Source organism: Mesocricetus auratus, unplaced genomic scaffold (assembly GCF_017639785.1).
Source record: "Mesocricetus auratus isolate SY011 unplaced genomic scaffold, BCM_Maur_2.0 Super-Scaffold_100028, whole genome shotgun sequence".
In the NCBI taxonomy this organism is placed as follows: Eukaryota; Metazoa; Chordata; class Mammalia; order Rodentia; family Cricetidae; genus Mesocricetus; species Mesocricetus auratus.
The window spans coordinates 7,291,816-7,314,636 of NW_024429209.1; the positions used below are offsets into that span (position 1 = coordinate 7,291,816).

Consider the following 22,821-nt stretch of genomic DNA (forward strand, 5'->3'; position numbering starts at 1 on the left):
TAATTGATTTGACTGTAGCCCTTTGTCGGGTCAATGACAATGCACACAGAGCAGCACTAAGTGGAAACCAGGCGGCTTGGGGAACTCATCTTTTGATTGTGATGATGGTGCCTTTGGGGAGGGAAGGACAAATAAGTCTCCTTTCAGCTCTGCTCCTGGCTGTACCAATAAAAGTATTTCAAACCTCTGGAGGCGGTGAAGCTGAAGAGTGAGGAGGCAGCAGGGAGCTCTTCCCTGAACAGCACATGAGGAGGCCTCTCCATCATCATCACCTGCAAATGGACCACTTCAGATGTCACAGGAAGCTGCCATAAATGACTCTTCACATTCTGTGGATGACAGAGGAGCCAAATGCAGTCACCATTTCCAAAGATGAATTATCTTTCCTTTCAAATTTCCTTACCTCATGATAAGGGTCCCAAGAATTTTTCTCCAGCTAGCTTCAAAGTTAAACCATAGGCTTTTTCCCTGTCTTGAAAAGCCAAAAATGATCAACCCTCGAGTGAAATGATGAAGTTTCCGAGGCCACTTGGGATAAAGCAGATAAACTGTGCCAAAAAGTAAAGCCTAAGAACTTCAAAGTCAGAAAACATTTCAGATAAAAAGAATTTCTGGAACAAAACAAATGAAGACAGTTTGGCTTCTCTGACTTTAATGGGAAAAAGGCATTAAATTAGGATTTGTAATAAAGGGTTGGCTCCTACACTTCCCTTTTTCTTTTCTTTTGAGACAGGGTCTTACCTTGGGTGGCCTGGAACTTGTATTACAGACTTGACTGGTGTCAAACTCACTGATATCCTCCTGCCTCTGTCTCCTGAGTGCTGGGATTAAAGTTATGCACCATCATTTCCTGTAATTTCTAATTCAACCATTCACACTGTTAAAAAGGATCATATCAAAGTGAAGCAATTTGGGGGGGGAGGCCCCATTCAGATGGAACAAAATAAGACACAGAAATAGCCAAATGTTGTCTTGATTTGCTTTTGTTGCTGGGTAAAATACCTTGACAAAAGCAATTTAGGGAAAAGGAGTTTATCTTAGCTCAGAGTTCCAGGTTAAAATTCCTTTCAGGAAGTCATAGTGGCAGGAGCTTGAAGCATCTGGTCAGGTTGCATCCATAGTTACGAAGCAGAAAGGATTGCTCAGTGCTTAGGAATACTAGCTACTCTTCCAGAGGACCAGGGTTCAGTTCCCAGCACCCACATGGCAGCTCACACCTGTCTGTAACTCCAGTTCCAGGACTTCTGACACCCTCACACAGAATACATGCAGGCAAAACAAAAGTAGATTACGAAACAAAGAAGCCAAAAGGAACGTATGCAAGCATGCTTGCAGTCAGCTGGCTCTCTGCATTCCTATACAATCCAGGATCCTTTGCTTAGGGAATGGTGCTATCCTCAGTGGGAAAGAATTCTAGCCTCAATTAATTTAATCAAAATAACTTCCTCCAACTCCCTGACATGCCCACATGCTAACCTAGTCTTGACCATCCCTCCTTGAGATCTCCCTTCCTAGGCAATTCTAGACTGTGTCACATTAACCACCACACACATGTATAAAATGTGGGTACCCCAGAAGCATTTTGATCTCACATCTGAAAGTGTGTTTCATGAAACATACCACTTCTCCTATGATCTGCAGATCGATTGGTCCTGGCTCTTGGTGGCTTCACTGTCATTGACACCCACCTCCTTGCTCTCAGCTATTATATGTGACAGTGAAGAAAGCTCCTTTTCTCCCGTTGTAGCTCTGAAATCCACTTCTAATGCCCTGTCCCTGGAGAGGCCCCAGACCTGACAGCTGTTGAACAGAACAAATCATGAAGTACATAAAGCAAGCATTTAGCAACCAATTGTTAGTGCCCTAATGCCATAGGGGGAAATATTAACCATCAACAAAAACAGACATCATGGATAAATCCCAGGAGTCTTAGGCAAGACAGCCCCCCTTCCCCCGCCAGTATTTGTGTATGTGTTGTGCATGTTCACAAGCCAGAGGAGGATGCTGGGCATCTTCTCTATAAGTCACTTTCTGTCTTACTCCCTTGAGACTGAATCTGTCACTGAACCAGAAGCTAGTCATTTTTATCCAGGCTGGCTGATCAGCAAGCCCTGGGGATTCCATCATGGCTTCCTTCTCCAGACTGAAGTTATAGGCACACATGGCCATATCCACTTTTAGCTAGCTTTTTTTTTTAATTTTATGAACATTGGTGTGAAGGTGTCAGATCCCCTAGAACTGGGGTTACAGACAGTTGTGAGCTGCCATGTAGGTGCTGGGAAATGAACTCGGGTCCTCTGGAAGAACAGTGCTCTGAATTGTTGAGCCATCTCTCTGGCCCCCACTTCCAATTTTTTTTTTTTTTGGTTTTATGAGACAGGGTTTCTCTGTATTGTTTTGGAGGCGGTCGGTCCAGCCTGGCCTCAAACTCACAGAGATCCGCCTACCTCCGCCTCCCGAGTGCTGGGATTGAAGGCGTGCGCCACCACTGCCCGGCTTCACTTTCAATTTTTTAAAACATTTTTTATTTGTATATGCATGCGTGCGTGTGCGTGTGCGTGTGTGTGTGGCAGGTAGAGGATAATTTGTGGGAGTCAGTTCTTTCCTTTCACTGTGTGGGTCCAGGAGATAAAACTCAAGCCAACAGGCTTGGCAAAAGCACATGTACCCACTGAGTCATCTCACTGGCCTATGACCAGGTTTTACATGGGTTTGGAGAATCTGAATTCAGGTCCTCACACTTGTACACCATGCATTCTTACGACTGAGCCATCTTTGCAGCCTCATCTTGTTTTCTGACATGGGGTCTCTTGTTGGGACCTGGGTTTCACTAATGTGACTAGGCTGGCTGAGCCTCAGCCATCTATCTACCTGCCTCTGCTTCCTCAGCATGAGGAATACAAGCATTTGACACCACACCCTGATTTTTACATGGCTTCTGGGAACTGAGTTCAGGTCCTCATGATTGCTATGCTGACTGGCCTTTCTTTCAGCTCCTGCTCTTATTTATATGAAATCTTGAAAAGACAAGCCTAGTATCTTAGTTTGTTAGGCATGCCAAAACTAAGTACCACAGCCTGCCTTAAATGACAGAAATGTGCTTGCTCTCAATCCTGGAGACTAAAGTATGCAATCAAGGAGTGGGCTGAGGGTTCCCCTCCACCCCTAAAGGGAAAAACCCTTATGTCTTCAATAGCCTTCTCTGAGCATAGCTGTGTCTTACCGTCTCTTTACTTAAGGGCACAGTCACAGGGATTAGGGTTTATCGTAAACTTCATTTTTATTGAATAGCCTATCTTCAAGTACAACCACATTTTGAGGTCTCGGAGAGGCACTGAAGACATCAAACATCCAAATTAGGGGAATTCTCATCTATGGTGAAAATAAGCACAGTACTTTCTCTGGGAGAGGTGAAGTCGCAGAGCGCAGGAGGTGGGGAGACTGAGATGCCCTGTGGGTTAATGATGGACTGCTTATGAAGCGAGTGTCAAACTCACTGAAACCTGGAACACAAAGCTTGTGCATTCCACTGTTTGCCAGTTTCACCTCAAGGAAACCCAGAAATGGACTGCTGAGATGGCCCAGTGGGCAAAGCGCTTGCTGTGCAAACCTGACGGTGCACGTTTGGATCCCCAGAACCCACATCAAGCCCAACACAGTGACACACATGTCTGCGATTCCAGTGTGTCCCTAAAGGGAGATGAGAAGCAGAGAAGAACTGCTGGGAGCTCCATGTGGCAGTGAACAAGAGACTGTCACAAAAATGGTGGAAGTCGAGGACTGGCACTTGAGGATGCCCTCTGACCTCCACATGCTTGCCTCAGCACATGTACCCTTGCATTCACACACACTCTCTTACACACACCTGCAGGCACATAGCAAAACCCAGAAACAAGTGATAGGCATGCAGAGTGTCAATGGCTTAAAGTACACTGTCACCTACAACTTGCTTTGGAATTGACAGAAATGCACAGTCACCTACCCACCATTGCACATGTAGCATGTATACATGCTTGTACTGTGTACAACTTGTTAAGATCTTTTCTATAGTCTTGCATTATAAACTGTTGGGGGAAATTTTTAAATTAGAACTTCCATTTGGAAATGCTAGCCAGACATTTCTTTACAACTTTTTGGGATTTATTTATTTTTTTTATGTATGAATGTTTTGTCTGCATGTATGTATATAGAGTACTTGTGTGCCTGTGTATCTTCAGGAATGTGGGAGTTATGGATAGTTATGAGCCACCATGTAGGTGCTGGGAACCAAACCCAGGTTTTTTGCAAGAGCAGCCAATGCTCTCAACCATTGAGCCGTCTCTCTAGCCCCTAGCTAGATGTTCTTAACTTGTTTCTTTTGGTTTAGTTTTGAGGCAGAATCTCATCCAGTCTAGGCTGGTCCTGAACACATTAAGTAGCTGAGAATGACCTTGACCTTCTCATCCTCTGGTTTCCACCCCCCTACATCCCCCTCTGGCCCCCAGATTGGGGTTACAGGTGCACAGCGGTTTTATGTGCTGCTGGGGGCTCATACATGCTAGCAAGCATCCTACTGATTGAGCTACACCCTGAACCCCAGCCAGATGTTTCTAACATAGCTTCTTTATTGATAGATCCTCTCAGAGAGTACCACTTATGCCCCCACTAATGTGTCCAGAGAGGATGGGTAGGGAGAACGATTTGACAGTGAACTGAGGCTGCTTGGAGTTCTATGGCTAAGGGTGGTCAGGTTTGTAATCCTGCAGATTGATGCCCAGAGTGCTGCTGTTCAGAGTCAGGGTAGAGGACGTCTCACACCCCCTACTGGATTCTGTGGGCACTGCATACCCATTGAACACAGCTTCACAAGGCAAAATACATGTAACAACAATAAAGTAATAAGAAATTAATAATTCAGGGTAGTTCATGCTCTGTCTTTCTTTTTTCATCTTTCTCTCATTCCCTCACTTTCTTGGGTTTTACTGTGCTGCCCAGGATAGCCCTCCTCCTTGGGTTCCTGGAGTAGCTGGGAACACAGGGGCTTGCATGTGTCAGGCAGGTGCATATATGGAGGGCAGAGAATCTTCTGGAGTCATTTCTCTTCTTCTACTCTGACTAGAGACAGGTCTCTCTTGTTTCTGCCATGTTGCATTCTCCAGGTGAGCCAATCTGCCAGCTTCTGGTGATTTTCCTGTCTCTACCACCCATCCACCATAAAAGTACAGGATCACCAATTCACACCACCCATCCACCATAAAAGTACAGGACCACCAATCCACACCACCCATCCACCATAAAAGTACAGGACCACCAATCCACACCACCCATCCACCATAAAAGTACAGGACCACCAATCCACACCACCCATCCACCATAAAAGTACAGGACCACCAAGTCACACCACCCATCCACCATAAAAGTACAGGACCACCAATCCACACCACCCATCCACCATAAAAGTACAGGACCACCAATCCACACCACCCATCCACCATAAAAGTACAGGACCACCAATCCACACCACCCATCCACCATAAAAGTACAGGACCACCAATCCACACCACCCATCCACCATAAAAGCACTACTAGGGTTACCAAGTCACACCACTAAATCTGGGAATCAAACTCAGGTCAGCAGGCTTGCAAGCACATTTACCTATGGAGCTGTCTCCTGGTCCCTGGAGGCTTGGGGGAAAAGACATAATGGAGAACCTAGATTTACTGGCAGGTAGTACTGGGGATAGGCATGTGATTGATATGGAGATGGCAGCACAGAGTAGGTATGCAATTTTCTGGGTAAATATTCAAATTAATTTGGAAAGGAAGCTTGCAAAAATGAAGACAGCAGAAGCACTGTGTGGTGGGGGGTCTCTTTCCCTGTCTGTGGCCCAGCCCACCTCTGGCCCCTTACCTTGAGAAATAGATCCAGGAGAGGCCACTTGGTCCCTGGGTTCCTGGACAGCCAGGGGAAGGGCACTGTGCCACATTCTTAGGAGCAAGCATATCCAAAAAAAATTTCTTTTTCTAAAACTTAGTGCTAAAGGGTTCCAGATGTTCGTTTGTTATATAATGGGGTTTGTTTTAATAGCATCAACTTCCAGATGTGCAGGCTGGAATCAAGAAGCCCACTGGCCCCCGGAGGACACAGTGAGCCAAGCTGAGTGATGCCTAGGGGAGAAAGATGACTACACATGCAGACCAGGGCTGGGAGACAAGCCGGAGGTGCCTGTTTACTGCCCACTTGGCCACTCATTTGCCCAGCAAATGTCCCAGGACTCAAAGGCGGGGAGGGTAGCACGGGTTTCTATTCCAACCTGACTCTGAGCAGGGATCCCAGGTGATAATCAGAATGGTGGCCAGCGAAAAGTTTGGGTGCTCTTGGTAGTCACTTAGCTCGAAGAGACTTTTTTTTTTGGTCTTAGAATGTGAAATAGAGAAACACACTTCCACCTGAAGGAAGTCAATATAAAAAGAGAAATGAGGTGAGAGGAATGGAGCGGGGTGGGGGGAAAGGGAGCTGGAAAGACTTAGTCTTTTCTCTTTAAGCAAAGTAAAAATATCAGGGTGCACATGTGCCAGCACGTGTGTGTGCATGTGTGTGTGTGTGTGTGTGTTTCTGACTCAACACCTTTCCCCAGTGCCTGTCACCAACTGGGAAGCCCCTAGGCAGCCCAGACTCCGTTTTTTTCCCCCTGGAACACTGGGAAAGAGCCAGCGGTGGAGAGCTTACTGCCTCCTCCAGAAGTTCCTTCCATGGCCCCACAGCGCCAACAGATTGAACATTCTTCTGCTACTGAGCCAAAGTGGCCCCTGGGTGACCCCCAGAGCTGGTCCAAGCTTGCTTCCTGGGCTCTGCTAAGTACCAACTCCCTCTCCTACCTGCTGGCCATTGGCGTCCAGCTTTCCCTTCCTCTCAGGAGGCTGTGACTGCCACAGCAGATGCCTTAAGACTGAGATACTCTCAGGAGGATGCTGACAACCCAGGGGAAAAATTAGTGTCTGAACATAGCCACAGAAGAGAAACACAAAAGGGGAAATCTACCCCACAGACAAAACAATCTAATAATCTGAAAGAACAATTCAGTTCCAACAAAATTCCAGTCAATGAGGAGGGGCATATACTATGAGGCTCCTGGGGAACATAGTTATAGAATAGTCGCTGTGTTTCTGAAGCAAACAATGAGGCAAGCCTTGTGTGGTCAGAGGCTGAAGTGTGTGGTAAAATTCAGATGTTTTCAACAGTTTGTTGCTGGCACAAAGACACAGTTTGGTAGCAAACCCAAGGTCCCAAAGAAGACCCTTTACAGCTGACATCACAGAATGGACGAGAAACAGGCTCTTCAGACTACAGTGAAGGGGGCATTTCAACCACAGTTACCTTTAGGGAGAGGGGCTTGGCACAGGCAGAGCCAGCAGTGAGTGAAACAGAAGGGCTTGCTTCTCATTTTCCTCCTCTTTGTGTATCTGTATGTGTGTGGAGGGGCATGTAAATATATACATGTGCGCGCACGTGGAGGCCATCTTCCTTGGTTGTTCTCTACCTTATTTTCTGTCGCAGAGTCTCTCGTGTGAACTGTGAGAGCTTGCAGATTCAGTTAGTCTTGCTGACCAGCTTGCTTGTGGGAGGTCCTGCCTCTGTTTTCTGAGTGCTGGGATTACAGGTAGTCTGCCACACCTAGCATTTACAGGGTGCTGGAACTGTGAACACTAGTCTTCGCATTTGAGTGGCAAGGGGTTTATTTCCAGGCCTACCTTCCCAGCCCTGCTTTCTTCCTTTTTGTTCTTTTTAGACGGTCTTGCTATGTAGCCCAGACTGGCCTTGAGCTCCAGATCCTTCTCTTAGCTTCTGCCTCCTCAGCATTGGGATTAGAAGTGTTCCACACCTCTATTTCTTAATTTGTATTTTTCAGGCTTGATTGGCTTTTCCAACCTTATATGTGTGTTGCTTTAAAAAATTAACTTAAAAATCATGTTTGCATGTTTGTCTATGTGGAGGTATGTGCACATGCGTGCAGGTGCCTAAGGAGACCAGAAGAGGGCATCAGTAGGTTGTGAGCTGCCTGTTGTGGGTACTGGGCCAGAAGATGGTGTCAGAGCCACCGGAAGTAGAAGTACAGATGGTTGTAAGCCACCATTTGGGTGTTGGGAACTGAACCTGGCCCTTTGGAAGAGCAGCCAGTGCTCTTAACTGCTGAGCCATCTCTCCACCCCATTTATTTATTTGTTATTTTTGCCTGTATACTTATTTTTATATGTGTGCATGTGTGAGCAATGGATATGTGTGGTGGTCAGAGGATAACTTGGTAAAGACAGTTCTCTCTTCCTATCATATGGTTCTTGAGAACTGAATTTAGGTCTTCAGGTTTGGTGGCAAGCACTTTTACCCACGGAAACAACTCACCAGCCAGAGGTAATGCATTTGTATTCTAATATATTCCCTAGAGATGATGAGTCCTTTTAGATTTCCTCCTCTCTATGTCTTGAAGGAAACTCAATTACAAGTTATGGCATAGTAATAAGCAGGCACATAATAAGCAAGAAACAGTTGGCATTTTCTTGGGGAGGTGGGAAGAGAGAACTCTTACTTTCTAAGACAGACATTCCCATGAGGTTCCCACATTTCTTCTCTGATTCTTTCTCATTCTTCTTTTCTCTAGATAGCAACTATACCTTTAAAACTAAGTTGAGGGGAAATGACATTTTGGAAAAAAAATAAACAAATGATTGCAGAATGATGGATTACTCAGAAAATGGAACAGGATAACTGGCTAAGAATTTGGAAAAAATAAAGTTAGATTCCTACCTTATACCAAAATAAACCACAGATGGCTTAAAGGTTTATGTATTAGGAAAAATGAAATACAAAACTGTAAAAGAACTCAGATACTTAGTGTGAGGAAAGAGAGTATCTGAACATGGTGATAGACTTACAAATTCACAGCATGAGGCTTCTTTCCATTAAGATAGAGAAATAGAGAGACAGAGACAGACAGAGAGATGACTTTAAACAGACCCCAAGCCAAGGATCAAGGAGAATCTAACCACAGAGGCTATGACCATGCAGCTTCCTAGGATGAGCACAGGAGAGTGGGTTGGAGACGGCAGGTCCAGCTAGAGTTGGGTGCCCTCCACATGATAGGGGTCCCCAGTTTCCCTGGCAATCACACCGCCTCTGGTGCCAGTGGCTTTCCTGCTGAAGCCAGCACTCTTGCCTCCCTCTGCCCAGAACAGCCCTCACTTTGCCAGCCTTCTTCATACATCAGGCACCAGGCATTCCCCTAGTTCCTAGGTCCCTGACTTTTGTTTGTACTGGTCACTCTGCCTGGACAAATTCCAGTTCTCCTTCAAGGCTCGGCTGTTATCTTGAAAAATCATTTTTGATCCACTATGTCTCTCAACCCAAGGAACTCTACAACAGTGGTTACAGCCCCAGCTTATCATCCTGGGCCAGCACTTGCTGCATCTGTTGTCATTTTTTGCTCACCTGCATGGGGCCAGGGCCATATTGTAAAGCGCCCACTGATAGACACTATGTGGAAAGGTCTATAATTTTTTTCCTGAGACAGGGTTTCTCTATTTAACAGCTCTAACTATCCTGGAACTCACTTTGTAGACCAGGCTGGTCTCAAATTCACAGAGATCCACCTGTCTCTGCCTCTCGAGTACTGGGATTAAAGTTGTGCACCACTACCACCCGGCTAAATCTTAAGTTAATAGTATTTAGAGATGGGGCCTCTGGGAGGTAGTTAGGATCCCCATAATAGGAACAGGACAGCAACCCTGGACTGACACATGCTTGCTGTCAGCACCATGATCTTGGGCTTCTTATACTCCAGAACCATGAGTTAAACACGCCTCTTATCCAGTCTGTGGCCAATGACAGTGAAAGAAAATGGGCTTGGGCAGTCCTTGTGTAGGCTGTGGTCTGGACAGGTGTCCCCATGAGATGTCTTCTGCTCTCTTTGGGTCTGATGTGTGTCCACCTCCCACATGCACCCTTCCACACGCATACACAAATGGGTCGGTGAGATGGCTTGGGGGGGTTTAAAGAGCTAATAATCTGAGCTTGACTCTCAGAACCCATTGTGGGAGAGAACTGACTCCCCAGAATTGTCTTCTGACCTCTACACATTCACTGTGGCATACCCTCTATCCCTGCCACCTCTCTATGCCTCTGTCTTGTCTGTATCTCTGTCTCTGTTTCTCTCTCTCACACACACATTAATGATGATTATTAATGGTAAAATAATTTTAAAAAATAAAGTGGAGAGTGACTGAGGAAGACAATGTCAACCTCTGGCATGTGCACAATTCTATATAAGCCCACACATATCACACACACACACACACACACACACACACACACACACAGTACACTGATGGGTATTGTTACCCAATGCACTTGAACTTTTGAAAGTCCCCTCTGTCTCTGGGATACACAGTCTCCAGGGATGAGTTGGCTGGGAAGCAGGGCTATGCGATAGTAATATTCCCAACTCTGTGGGGGCACAAGAGAAGAAATGTGTGCTTTTGTGGGATGATTCCAACTCACTAGAAGATGCAGGCATGTGTGACACAGAAGGTTTGTGCACAGTGAGGGAAACCCAGATGCAAGCCGACAAAGACAGATGCTTCTCTCTTTCTTCCTCTCTCTCCCTCCCTCCCTTTCTCTCTCTCTCTGCTTAATCCTAGAATCAAAGAGAGCATGGGAGGCACTCAAGAGAACACCTGATGACTGGACTGAGTTCTAGAACTCTCTGAAGCTGCTTAGCTACTTAGGGATGATCTCCCAACACAAAATCATTTTCTGTTTTAGTCCATTTTCTGTCTCTGTAACAGAATGCCTGTGACCAGGTAAGTTTATTTAGTTTCCAGGTGAGCAGGCTAGGTGTCCTGACAGCTCTCGTGAGTCCCTTGACTGTGTTGTACCTTGGCAGAAAGACCAGGAGGGTTGTACGGAAGAGGGAAGGAATGAAGCTTATCTTATCTTAAAAACAACAACAACAATCTACTTCTGCTTCCACTAGCTCTGAGCAGTATCTGTATCTTCCTCAGGGCAGGCAGAGGTCCCCACCCCAATGCTGTCTTTCAACGCTCTTACCTTGGGAAACAGATTTCAGTTTGAATTCAGAAGAGGACAAAGCATATCTGAAGCACAGCACTTTCTCCAGATGGGAAAATGAGGTTGCTCCTGTCAGCCTTCAGGGCATCGGCTCCAAAGGGACAGCTGTCCAGTGAGGCCCAGGTCAGGGAGAGGTGCCTTCACACTTGATGATGAGGACACAGAGGGCCCAGAATACCTCAAGGCACTCCAGCAGGGCCCCAGGGCCAGGGAGAGAGGGAAAGGGAGGAGGGAAGCTCCAAAGGTGGCTGTCTCCTCCCTGGTGTCAGAACAGTGGAGAGAGTGCAGGGGGCTAGGAGGGAGTGATGGGGCCTGAGAGGGCAGGGCAGCTCTCCCACAGGGTACTGTGCACTCACAGAGAAGGCCTGGGTTGATAAAGAGGCCTTGGTTTGTATCACTTGTCAGAAACTCATATTTAGGGCTCAAACATGTTTGGTGTGTTCTCAAACCCACCCAGTCACGGTGACAAAATCAAGGTTCCCTGTGAGTCTTTCTAACTCAGAACTCAATCTTTTACTCCACTAAAAAAGTGAAGCTATAGGTTTATGACAGGCGTGCCGTCCAGGCTAGCCCAAGGTCAGAAGTCAGAGTAGTCAGGGCTGGGAACAACAGGCTTTCTAGGCTTTGTGCTATGCTATGTTCTGGGATGTGTGGCAGAACCTACCAAAGCCACCAGCCCCCTGCTTACCATCCATCCTATCCCAGGCCTGGCTTGGCACTTATCCTGGAGGAGGCTGCAGCTGCCCCCACAGCCTTATTCCCAGCAGACAAAGCCATTTTCTCTCCCAGCACCAGGTCTTGACTGCAGGATGCATCCCAGAATCCAAACAAACAAAACCTACCGTGAAGGAAATGGTTCTCTCTCCCTCTCTCTGTGTGTACATTGGCACATATACATATATATACATACACGTATGCTGGGTCCCAGCGGGCTGGATGGACAGTGAATGCCCGCCCTTTCTTAACCTCTTGGGTCTGGCATTGTTATCTGCAGTGTGAACCTTTGTGCACATCTTTGGAGTGTTTCTATCTGTATATAAAAGCACATTTGTGTGGCTCTGCAGATGTCTAGGTCATCTGTGCCTCTCTCTGTATACATTAGCTATGTGAGTATATATTTGCAAAGTTTGTTATCCATATAGCCACATTTGTCCCTAAACATGTTGGGGTAGGTGAGTTCATATACATCACATGTGTGTCTATAGGGGGTGGGAACACTTGGTCCTAGGTGTCATCTCTGCTACCTCTGTCCACATCTACTCATCCTCTCTAGTGGGTGGGCTGCTTCTGGGGGCTCTGCAACAGACAAGGGCTCTTTAAATTGTCTCTTCTTTTTCCCATCTCCTGCTTCCATCTCTGCATTTGTGAGCAATCTGGCCTCTATCAGCTCTGGGAGGAAGACAGGTTTGTACATCTTGGTCTAACCCATAGAGTTTTCAAAAGTTCCTTGGTTTCCAGCCAGACTTTTTATTGAAAGCCTCATGGGGAACAGAGTAATAGGAAGGTAGGATCCTGCCTGGGAGACTTAGGACCCCTTAGACTGAATGGGAACATTGGTACTGAACTCCAGCCAGGGAGAGGGCCCTGAAGCCTAAGGCTGAGCTTAGTCCAGAGACCTCCTGGCCCAACAAGGAGGGTGCAGTACCTCATGGCTCTGTGCTGGGGCAGCAGAGCTGGAGGGACCTTCTTAACTGAACAGACATGGGAGAAGAGGCCCATGGAGGTTTCTCTCAGGCCATGTGTGATCCAGGCCCCATTTAAGCATCCTTCAGTTTCTGCAAAGAAAATCCTGGAGTCAGCGCCACTTGTAAGCAGCTGGTAGCCCTGCTGGCTTCCTTTAGCTTCACTGCCACAGGCTCTGAGGGCCAGCTGCTCCTTCCCCTAGCCTGAGGGGGAACAAAGCACCTCCAGAGGATTCCAAATAGCAAAGTAGGGTTTTCTTAGCACTTATTTGACTTGGGTGCTGGGGGCCATGGGCTCATTTCTCCCAGTCCCACTGAGGCTGCTGTGATCAGGGTCTTCCCCTGTGTTTGTTCAGGGTTTTATTCCAGAGTCCCAAGGGGTTCAAGAGGATGACTGCCTAGGGGGGGAAGAAAAGATCCCGAGCAGTAGGCAGCTCAGATTGCAGTGGCAATGCCTCATTGGCCTGTCATGGGAGCTGGTATGAGAGTTACTGCAGCCATGTAAGAAGGGTGGCTTTTGGGACCCCAGGGAAGAGGAACTGGAAAGTTGGCCTGGAGCAGGAGGGACTCTTGGATGCTGAAATAGACATAAAATCCAAAAGATGCTGGGACCTTGTGCTCAACCCCTGCTGCATCCTACCCACCACTTCCCTCCCTCCTTGGCCATCCAGCTTGTCTGTCTGGAAAGTCTGAGATCTGCAGTGGAAAAGTCTGCATCAGAGATGAGGTAGGAGTGGGAGAAGGCACGCTGGGAGTAGCGTCTAGGCAGCTACAGTTGTCTTGGTCTGTCACCCTGGTCAGAGGCAGGAAAGAGGAGGCATGGGGTGATCTCCCTCCATCTCACTACAGGCACCCTGCTCCCTGTACTCAGCCCTGCAGGGGACTATACTAAGACCTTTCACTTTTTGCCAACCATAAGGATCCTGGAGGCCAGACGCCCCGGGAGAAAATCGAGGGTGCAGTGGTGGTCTAAAGGGTGGTGCCATTGTCATGTACTCCAACAGGGCCTGAGTTGTGGGGCCAATGACAGGTTAGACCCAGGGGACTTTGTTAAGCTACTTGTCTGGTCTGTGTTGCACTGAACCCTTCTATCAACCTGCTTTTAAAGCCAGGGGACATAGCAGTGCAGGACAGGGGAGTCACCTCCCTCTACACAGAATCTGCTTCTGTATCCCCCTATTGCCTGCAGATTGTATCAGGCACCTCTTGGCACCCATGGGTCTGTAATCACTCAAACAGCCAATGTGTTCTGTGAACTAGGCTCAGCCTGCAGACATTATTTGTCTGCTTCACACAGTGTGTAAAGGAACTGCCTTCATACATTTAAAAATCAGGGCACTTAATCATATGCAGGCCTTGTGACTGCAACTGCTGTGAATTCATATGTGTACAGCCTTGTCACGGAAGGGTGACACTCTTTCATAGCCTCACACCCCCACCTCTGTAACTTCTGGTTCCAGCATGGTTGGGGAGGTGCTCCCGAAGCCCCACCCCTAGCAGAGGCATTATTGACAGATAGCTGCTAGGGGAGAGAGAGTTTTCTTCAGGGATGTGGCTACTTGTAGGCTGCCCATGCTCCAGCAGATGGTCCCACACCCACACCCACATTAAAAACCACTAATTGGGCTCAATGGGTTAAAAAGAGACTATGAAGTTGGAAGGAAGACATGGCAGGTAGGGGTTTGGGAGAAGTCAGAGGGACATGTAGGTGGGTAACTATGAACAAAATACATCATATACATGCATGAAATTATCTAAGAATGAGGAAAATGTATTTTAGAATACAATAAACTTTAAGCATCTGAATTTCCATGTTCTGTTGAGTGAGGTATGAAGCAACATAGAGCTCACATCCCTATAAGGCAGCCTCTGGCTATCACTGGTACCAGATAATGAGTCAAATGTCAAGGTTCTGGTCTCCATCATCTCCTGCCACCTTAAGTCGCTTAGTGGTTAAGAGCAGTGGTTGCTCTTCCAGAGGACCTGGGTACACTTCCCAGAACACACATGGCAGCTCACAACTATCTGTAAATCCAACCCTCAAACAGACATAGATGCAGGCAAAACACCAATGTATATAAAATAAGTAAATTCTTAAAAAATCTAAAAAAAATATCCAGGCAGTGGTGGTGCATGTCTTTAATCTCAGCACTCGGGAGGCAGAGGCAGGAGGATCACTGTGAGTTCATGGCCAGCCCGGTCTATAGAGTGAGTTCCAGGACAGCCAAGGCTACACAAAGAAAACCTGTCTCAAAACAAAACAAAACAACAAAACCCCAAACACCAAAAAAACCCAAGTCTCCATGTCCTCTGGGTATGCCATCTGCCTTTAAGTAGCAAGCATCCGAGTTCACAAACTCGGTTGTACCTAAAGTGCCTGTGAGGCATAGAAGGCCCCTGGATGGCCACATCCGTTTCTCAGCTTCCTGTGAGTGTATCCACAGAGGTGAATGTCCACAGCTCCTCACTTTGTCCACTGTGATGAAAGAGCATCTTTCTTTGTGGCTATGACATGGAATCAATGTAAGTCCTTCCTCCCAAGTCCATCTATTGAAGCCCTAACTTCAGTGTGGCTATATCTGGATATGGGTCTTTGGGAAGGTGATTAGTGTTGCATGAAGTTTTAGGGGTGGGATCCTGACTTGATAAGGATCCTTAGAAGGAACACCAAAGAACCTTCCACCTCCACCTGCCTGTTCTGGGTACCCACCATGAAAAGGCAGCTGTTTACAAGTCAGTAAGAGTGCTCGGCACAAACAGTCTGGCATTTCAAAACCCTGATCTTAGACTTCTGACCTCCAGATGGTGAAAAATGTGTTTACACTGCAAGACTAAGCAATTCTGTTATGGCAGTGCAAGCAGACTAACATAGATCCTCTAAGAAGTCTGTAATTTTGCACACCAGGCCTGACACAAATCTACTAAGCGGTTGATGGGGGATTCTCCATCTTCCCTTTTGAATGCTGTGGTATTTCCTCTGGGACCACTTTGGTGGCTGCTATCACTGTATGGCCAGTAGGTGAATAAAACACTCGGTATCTCAAGTACTTCTACCCGGTGTTAAGTCTGAATGGGAAATGACTACACAATCTAATCACTCTTTGGGTAAGTCTTATCCCCCACTTAATTCTTAGATCCTCAAAGGCAGGGTGCAGTCAGCTTGCTCCACTGTAGAAGAGCACATAAGTTTCTAAGCCATCTGAGTCCAGTTGGCTGCAGGGAGCTCAGGGGGTGTTTGCTGCCTTTGTTGTGGGTTATAGTGGGGGTGGTGAGCTCTTACTTCTGCTTTGATGTCAGGTTCACCTGCTACACCTGTCTCCCTGTACGGTTTCCCCGTGGTCCACTCTGTTGATCAGCCAATGCTACTTATGAGGACTCTCATAGTTTCATTGTCAACCTATGGTTTTGTCTCCTGGTTATCTCCTACACCCTGACTTTTCTCCTCATCAGTTTCTAGGTCTTCTCTGCAGCAGTCTTATCTCTTGGTAGCATCTTCAAATTTGCCTTCTTTTGGCTCCCCACAAAAGACAGGAAAAACTGGAAAGGGTAGGGTAAACTCTTCCTTCAAAGTGAAAGGATGTTGAAGGGTTTTGCAGGATGCTCAGGAGGGCTGCCTGGGGTCTAGGGCTTGTAATGTGAGTCTCCCATTCTACTATTTGAGTTCATGAGTATATTTTAACTGACTTAACACTGAGTGTATGATGGTCAAGGGCCAGGGAATAAACATCTTAGGCTTTCACTGTTGTTACAACAGCAGTGCCAGCACAAAAGCAGCATAGATAACCTGGAATGAGTGTGGCTGAGCACTAATAAACTATATATGGTAATTAAAATTTAAATGTGATATAATCTCCATGTCCATGGAATATCCCTTTGGTTTTTACATAATTTATGCATGGAAGTCCCTTCTTAGCCTGTGGCTACAGTTAGCTGGCTCCACTCTAGAAAGGTATGTGAACCTGTGGCTTCATGCACAAAGCCAGAGTAAGAACACTACATTTAGACTATCTCATGTTCTTGCCTTTCTGCTCTCTAGTTGTGCCACTGAAGGCAGGTGGTCATCTACTTGAGCTGGGTTCTCATCTGTGGATCATATGCTGTGGTAAATTCATGAGTCTCAAGCCCTGACCCAGTGATCCACAGAGGCACCAAGGTGTGCTGTGGTCATCGTCAGCTACATGTAGTTCAGCTGCCTGTGGTGAGAGGACAAAGGGAGGAGGGAAAGCAGTGTTGGTTTCCCTTTTGTAGGCCCCTCCTCCTCAGGTCCTTCTGGCTGAGCAGGTCTCAAGCCACATCTCACATGGCTCCTTGGCCCTAGGCTGATGAGGCCAAACATGAAGATACCCAGATGTCTCCAGATTACAGCCCAGCCCAGAGGCCTCTCAACATCAGCACAACAGGCTAAGAACTACTTCAGTGTCTCCCTACTGGCCTCCAGGCTGATACTGGTAGCAAAGGGCAGCATGAGCCAGTATGGTTCCCCCTTCTTCAGCCTCCTGCATTTAATGCTACTTTATGTGCTCCAGAGCATGACTGCTCCCCGTAACTCCCCACAGTCAATTTAGGGCTCTAGAATCAATCTGGATTCTCAAAGTCCGGCTCTGTCACCAATCAGCTGGCTGACTGGATAACTTGTTTACCCTCTCTGGACCTCAGGTCTCTTATGGATACAGAGATAATGCCAAAGAGATATTGTGGAGACCAAGGACAGAGCCAGTCAGCATTCTGAGTAAGCCCTGGTAGGGTGACAGAACCAGCTCTCTCTTCCCGGCTCTACCAAGGGCTTCTCACCCACCCAGAACACAGGTGATGCAGAAAGCAACCTTTCTCATGTGTGGGCTTTGGGGTTGGGCCAGGAAGTGCATGTCCTGCAGTGCTTTGAGTCCATCAGCTACCGAAGGGAGTAAATACCCAGGACTTGACTTTGCCGGTTTCCATCAATCCCATTACAGACCCTTCAGGAACTCACAGGAGTGTAGCTCCTTCATCTCCAGGGAACCAAGAGGTCTGTCTGCTAGGGACTCCACATCTCCTTTCTCACCTCAGCTTCTGCGTTTGTCCTCTGGGGCTCAGGCAGGAAGGCTGGGTAAAACTGATTTGTCACTGCCACTCAGTTTCCAGCCCCATACTGACCTCATGAACTACTGTCCCAGTACGAGACAGTACTTAATTCACCCGTTTCCCGTTTTATCCCACAGATATCTCGTATAGGGACCACTAAAGCAGCTAGGAGTACCATGTCCTGGGCTCTTGCTGTTCAGCTTGTATATTTCAGATGATGTGTCTGGAGAAGCTGAAAACACAACCAAACTAAAACCAAGTCCTTGGATTTAGTGAAACCAAATTCTGGCTCAAAGACAGTCTTTGAGGCTTCCAGACCAAGCAAATGAAAGAAGCCATGAGACGTAAAGGACTCAGGCCTAAAGCTCTTCAATGAGTGTGGCTCTTGTCTGCCCTTTTCTCCAGTGCCAAGTTTTCAGCTGAGTTCTTCAGGATTCTGGTCTCCAAGTTGAGAGGTCCTACACTGGTATCACAGAAGCCAGGGCTGCGTTGTTGTCTTCTGCCAGTGGAACCACGAGCTCAAGCTTCAGCTATGCCTCTTTTCACAAAGATAGCCTGGCAGCTGGTTTTCATGAGGCAGGTTAGATGTAGTCTCCTCCTAAATGACACTCAAGTACAAATGAGGTTGTTATGAGAAATCAAAATACTAGCAAAGTATATTGACTAACCCCTGCATTGGGGGTGGGGTGGGTTTGTCTGGGACAGGGGCTGAGGCAAGGAACAAGACTCTACTAGTGAGTTAGTTCTTCTCTATCTAATAGAGCCCTTAACTCATCATTAGAGATTTGAAAGGCCATTCATTTACTGTATGTACAAGTGCACGTGTGGGGACAATTTTAAGGAGTCTACCATGTGGCTTGTGAAGATCAAATTTAGGCCATAGTGCTTAGCAGCAGGCACCTTTTCCCACTGAGCTAACTGCTGGTCCTCCATTAGAGATCTTAAGCTGGTGACCATACTTTCTCACTTGAAAAACAGCAGAGGACCCTGTGGCCTCACTCCATCAGCACTTGTCCCTTCATGTGTAGACCTCTGTAGGGACTCCACCCACAAGCGAGGTTGGGTTAGTGTCCTGCTCGGTCCTCACCCAGACCCACTTCTTTTCCTCCAGCCTCACTGATAACCTTTTGGAGGCAAGTGCGCCCCTATAGTTCAGGAAACAAATTCTTAAAGAGACCAGGTGTTCCTGTATCTTATGGGACACACAACCCACAGCAGTCCAGCTCCCTTAGAGAGTCCAGGTTAAGGTGAGACTTGAGTATGGGTTTAAAGAAGTGCCCTTAGGAAAAGCCTTTGAGCTGGGTCTGAAGGAGGTCTAACTCCTTTCCATTGCACAATTTAAGCTGTGTTCTGGTGGTAGGGGGATGGGTCAGGTCAGCCCCCATGAGTGACGTCCAGAAGGAATTGGGTACCTGGAAGGACTGTAGATTCCTGGTATACACATGATACACTCATAAAATGCCCAGATAGCTAAACATCCAAGAGTTAGTGAAATCCTCAATACAAATCTGAATTTTAAACTTCCCATTTTAAATTCAGGATCAAGACCACAGACAATTTATTATGAGAGACATGGGTGAAGAACGACCAAGGGACGTTATGGCTATGAGTGACATGGAATTAGATGAAGAGGCTCAAGTTTGCTGAAGAGAGTTTAAATTTGGCTTTTGCTCTCGGAAACGTCAAAATAATCATAAGGAGCACTTGTGCCTTACAGAGCAAATAATCCACAGTGTCAATTTCATTTTGCAAACAGTGTCACAACAGCAGTCAACAGAAGCCTAGAGAGTTAACATACAGGTTTGGTAAGATATAACAAGGGATTGTGCATGCTGGTGGTTAAGTCAGGTCCACAATGAACCCATGACCTACTTGGAGGTTTATGTGGCAGCTGGGGAGAACAGCTTTCCACACAGAACAACACGAGACAACAGGAAGAGCAGACTCTGCTGGGCGACTATAATGATCATCTGCAGTAAGGCTTTCAAGATACAGGAGTTTTTATAGCATTTGTATTTTAAGGATTTAGGGCAAATACATTTTTTTTCTACTTGATAAAAAGAAAATTAGTACTTAAAAGGTTCAAAAATATATTGATTGAGTGCTTCTTTTACATAAATAAATTATATTGATTTTTAGGATTTAACAGCTGAAAAACCCTTTCTGCTTCCACTGGAGGCAAAACTGAACAGAATGTTAGTTCAATAGCGAGCAGCATTTCTAAGAAATCTGTTGTCAGCATCACAGACCTTCTATACTACAAACACATCATTAAATAGCATTTATTCAGTTCTTGGATTCTTCTTTCTTATAGATCAGTTATAGAATTTCTAGTTTATATCTATGATTCATAAAACCGGGACTCTCCTTTTTGAAAATACACCTGATTGGTTTTTTCAGTCACAATTTAACAGACTTCTTTGAGATGCTCATTTTAACATTTACATAATTTATAACCCCAAATGTATAAAAGACAGTGACAAAATCATTATAAATAAATAATGCAAACTGAAATAGCATGCCAGACTTTCAGACCTTCTGATAAATTAGCAAAACTGTAACAGAAACAGGAAAAAAATAAACAACAGTCAATGGTGACAACAAAGTGAATCTGGTAGTTGGACACCTGCTGCCTGTCCAGCCCTGAGAGCCTCAAGCATGAGCTGTCCTTGAGGGAGACCATCAGGAGGGACATGATGTAAGGGGAGAAGGGGGAGAGAAATGGAAACGCAAGTGCCACTGGGTGGGCTCTTTCTTCCCTGCTCAATTCTTCAACACGGAGAGGCAGGAGAGAGAACGCTGCTGACTTAACAGAACCTTGCCTGCCTGGCGATTTGTAATTTGGGCCCAAATCTAAGATAGAGTAGAGAGATAATGGGGAGGGGAAAACTTCACAGTTGTAATGTAAAAGGTGGTATGCATGTTTTGTCACACCACGCCAATGACAAAATCTAGCATGTGCTGAACAATTACCTTCCACATGCTCCAGAAAGCCTGACTCTGGGTGACAGAACACAAAATAAAATCCAGCAGGTTTCTTAACACAGAGGGAAATGAGTGGCTGAGTTCCCGGGGGTAAGGTGCCAGCAGTGCTAGTGGACCAGGTGAGCAGTGCCTTCCACTTGCTGCAGTAACTCAAAAGTGTCGAAGCTTCTCTCATTCAGTGGGGATGATGTGTGCACTGCTTAGCTGGCCAGTATTTCCTCTTGCTGCATGAGGAAATACAACTATGAGGGGGAAACTGCATTACTATAAGGAAGGTTCCTGTTTTAAAGAAGCCATCAGTATGTGCATTTTCAATCATTAGTTTATATGCTGTAGACTACCCAGTAACCATGATAAAACAGAGACACTTGAACTAAGAAAGCACATACCAGCACTTCCTATTCTGTGCCTTCTCGCTTCCGCTCTTCCTATTCAACTGCTCCCAAAAGAAAGAGCTTGCTGTCTCTGCTCTTTGGCCCCACAGTGAATCCCTAGGCAGCTTTCTTCTGCCATTTTCTTCCTCAGATAAGTGGGACTTGAAAGAGACGGGGGGAAGGGTATGTCACTAAGTACAGTATCAACTATGATTGCTGGAATGAATTGGATAAAAGAAAGAATTCTGTGCCTCCTAGACTAGGTAGATGACACTTATCTAATGAAGTGGCAAGACCCTGCAACTATTAACATGTTACCATAATTCTCAGACAGGAAATTAGGTAGGTAATATTACTGATGGAAACACAGGTTCTTATGAAGGTGAAGTGAGGGAAGTAACAAACCTTTATGGGATAAGAAACTTACAAGTCACAATAATTTCTTAAATGAAAAAGTTCTAATTGGTGTCATCATTGGAGTCTTTGAGCCCCCCTTCCCCAGCCTGTGCCACATGTTCTCTTTCTGGAGGCAAAGATGTAGTGGACTCGGTGCAGTTCTGATCACTGTCTGGCTCCCTCTCACACCCGGAAGCAGGTTCTGGGTTGGTGTTATCCCCCTTTGTTTTCTTCTTTTTCCTCTTCTGGCTCTCAAGGCTGACCATTTCTGAGTGTCTGCCCTGCTGCATGGCTGGCAGAGTCATGCCCATGCCAGGGGAAAGAAACATGGATGGGTAGATGAGTCCAGGAGACACCCCTGGGATGAGAAATGGGTTGAAAGCCACAGGACTACTAGTAGTTATTGTGGGTTCAGACTGATCAGAAAATGGACCAGGGCCTGGCTTATCTTCAACCAGAGTGTCTGCTTTTACATCACGGCCACTCAGCTTGTCCTCTGTAGTTTTTTCAGTGGCTGAGGCACCACTTTTTGTTGTGCTTGAGAGAGATGCTGACGCAGTGGTCGTGCAGGTGGTTGCCATGGGTGTGTTGAGTAGTCCACCAACACCAAACATTTGGGGCACTGCGGCCATGCCTGGCAGCATCATGGGTAGCATGCTCAGGGTGCTTTTAACCTCTTCACCAGTAGGCATGGTAGCAAAACCAGCTGGGAAGCCCACCAGCCCAGTGAGAGGAATGCCTGGAATATTTCTCACATTCTGCAATCCCACCAGGTCCATCCCTGCAATCAGCCCATTCATGAACAGTGGTCCCATTCCAGAAGGAGAGTCTGCAACAATGGCTGGAGCTTTTAGGAGTTCATTCCGAGGCCGCCTCCCCCTCCTGCGGGGGCCTGCATCTCGAAGCACAGGCTCAGCTAGAGTGTGATTGAATTTGCTTTCTGGGAGAAATCCCTGAAAAAGGACAAAGAAACATTGGATGCTGAAAGTTACCAGATGGCAGGTGGTGGCTGCAGCTGTGTATTGGCATGGCTCATTCCCAACTCACACAGGGCTCTAGTGGAAAGGAGTATCTCCTGTCCACAGACCCAGAGGGGATTGACTCGTAGAGGCTGAGAGCATTAACTGGCAAGGAAGCAACCAGATGCCGCTGCCCATCAGACAGAGCTTTCAACACTCACTGGCAAGAGCAGTTTCTGTTGTACGAGAAACTGGCAGAGCTA

General features: G+C 46.5%; 1 protein-coding gene and 1 long non-coding RNA gene across 5 annotated transcripts in view; one reads left to right on the top strand and one right to left on the bottom strand.

The window, feature by feature from the left end:
• The first annotated feature begins 10,757 nt into the window (after window positions 1-10,757).
• LOC121134532 lies at window positions 10,758-20,224 on the top strand. Its single transcript, XR_005871622.1, has 3 exons — window positions 10,758-10,833; window positions 17,982-18,424; window positions 19,384-20,224. It is a non-coding gene; the product is annotated as an uncharacterized LOC121134532 (long non-coding RNA).
• Window positions 19,386-22,821, bottom strand: part of Chd6 (chromodomain helicase DNA binding protein 6) — a 177,951-nt gene continuing 174,515 nt past the window's right edge. For 3 of the 4 annotated variants that reach the window (XM_040733013.1, XM_040733014.1, XM_040733015.1), the window contains one exon: window positions 19,386-22,552. In XM_040733013.1, the coding sequence (XP_040588947.1) occupies window positions 21,662-22,552 (891 nt within the window). In that variant the 3' untranslated portion in view covers window positions 19,386-21,661. The remainder of the gene's footprint in view (window positions 22,553-22,821) is intronic. The other variant, XM_040733016.1, reaches the window with a different exon arrangement.